This window comes from Aplysia californica, unplaced genomic scaffold, assembly GCF_000002075.1.
Source record: "Aplysia californica isolate F4 #8 unplaced genomic scaffold, AplCal3.0 scaffold00230, whole genome shotgun sequence".
Classification (NCBI taxonomy): domain Eukaryota; kingdom Metazoa; phylum Mollusca; class Gastropoda; order Aplysiida; family Aplysiidae; genus Aplysia; species Aplysia californica.
This window is the reverse complement of record NW_004797500.1, coordinates 25334-26384: the sequence shown is the minus strand read 5'-3', so window position 1 is coordinate 26384 and position 1051 is coordinate 25334. Positions and strand designations below refer to the sequence as shown.

General features: G+C 39.4%; 1 protein-coding gene across 1 annotated transcript in view; it reads right to left on the bottom strand.

Annotated features, from left to right (window-relative positions):
* Positions 1–883, bottom strand: part of LOC101853857 (putative amine oxidase [copper-containing]) — a gene marked incomplete in the record, with an annotated part of 44208 nt that extends 43325 nt beyond the window's left edge. The window contains 1 exon segment of the mRNA XM_005099944.3: positions 332–883. Coding sequence (XP_005100001.2) covers positions 332–341 — 10 coding nt within the window.
* Positions 884–1051: the final 168 nt, after the last annotated feature.

The window sequence follows — 1051 nt, the reverse complement described above, 5'->3', positions numbered from 1 at the left end:
AGAGAGAGAGAGAGAGAGAGAAAGAGAGAGAGAGAGAGAGAAAGAGAGAGAGAGAGAGAAAGAGGGAGGGGTGGAGAGATAGAGAAAAGGGGTAGGGCAGAAGAGAGAGGGAGAAAGTTAAAAGAGAGAAGAGAAGGGAAGACAGATAGAGGAAAAGAAAAGGGAAGAGAAAAGAAGAAAAGAGAAAAAAAGAAAAGAAAGGAAGAGAAAAGAAAAGAAGAGAAAAGAAGAGACGAGATTAGAGAGGGAGCGTCAAGAATAAAAGTTTTTAAAAAAATATTTTTTTAAAGAATTAAAAATAAGTCATGAAAACAGCCAAAAGCATACTCACGGTACACCATTTTTGTGCCGCTTGCAGCAAGCAGACCTTTTCAGAAGGCTTCACCAAAGATTAGGTTTCATGCACTGTGTTCTGTTTCAGCCTTTGCACTGTCTACACAAAGTTTGGAATGGCACTTCGCTTCCGAGTCCTCTCTTCCAGGCAGTGAAATAAGAACCCTTTATACACACACGCACCGGCCCAATTTCCAGACTACAAAAAATCTACTATGCAAGAGTACTGCAACACCTTGTCTCGCTGCTGCAACATTTAGGTTATACAATCTTCTTTGAAGATAACGCTAAGACAAGATAAAATAAAGTTGGATTGAAAGATGTAACTTTACCGCGATGTTCCTAGTCTCAATATTGTTTAAATTGAAAACTAGGACACGAAACGCCTTCACAGTGATCGGTCCACGTCCGAAAGACCGAAAGATCGTGGGATTTGCCTCAGCTAAACTCTAGCTCGCAGTGTCACTTATCTGTTGCTTCGAGGTTTACGATCGAAACAGCGCGTTTTAGTCACACGTCACACGCCTAGCCTAGATCTATATAGAGTTGTGCTGTTGGATATACACACGAGATATAATGTAATATACACACATGCGCACATATATACTCACACATATACACATAAACACACACACACACATACACACACATATATACACACATAATATACACACATAATATACACACATACACACATACACATACACATTTATATATA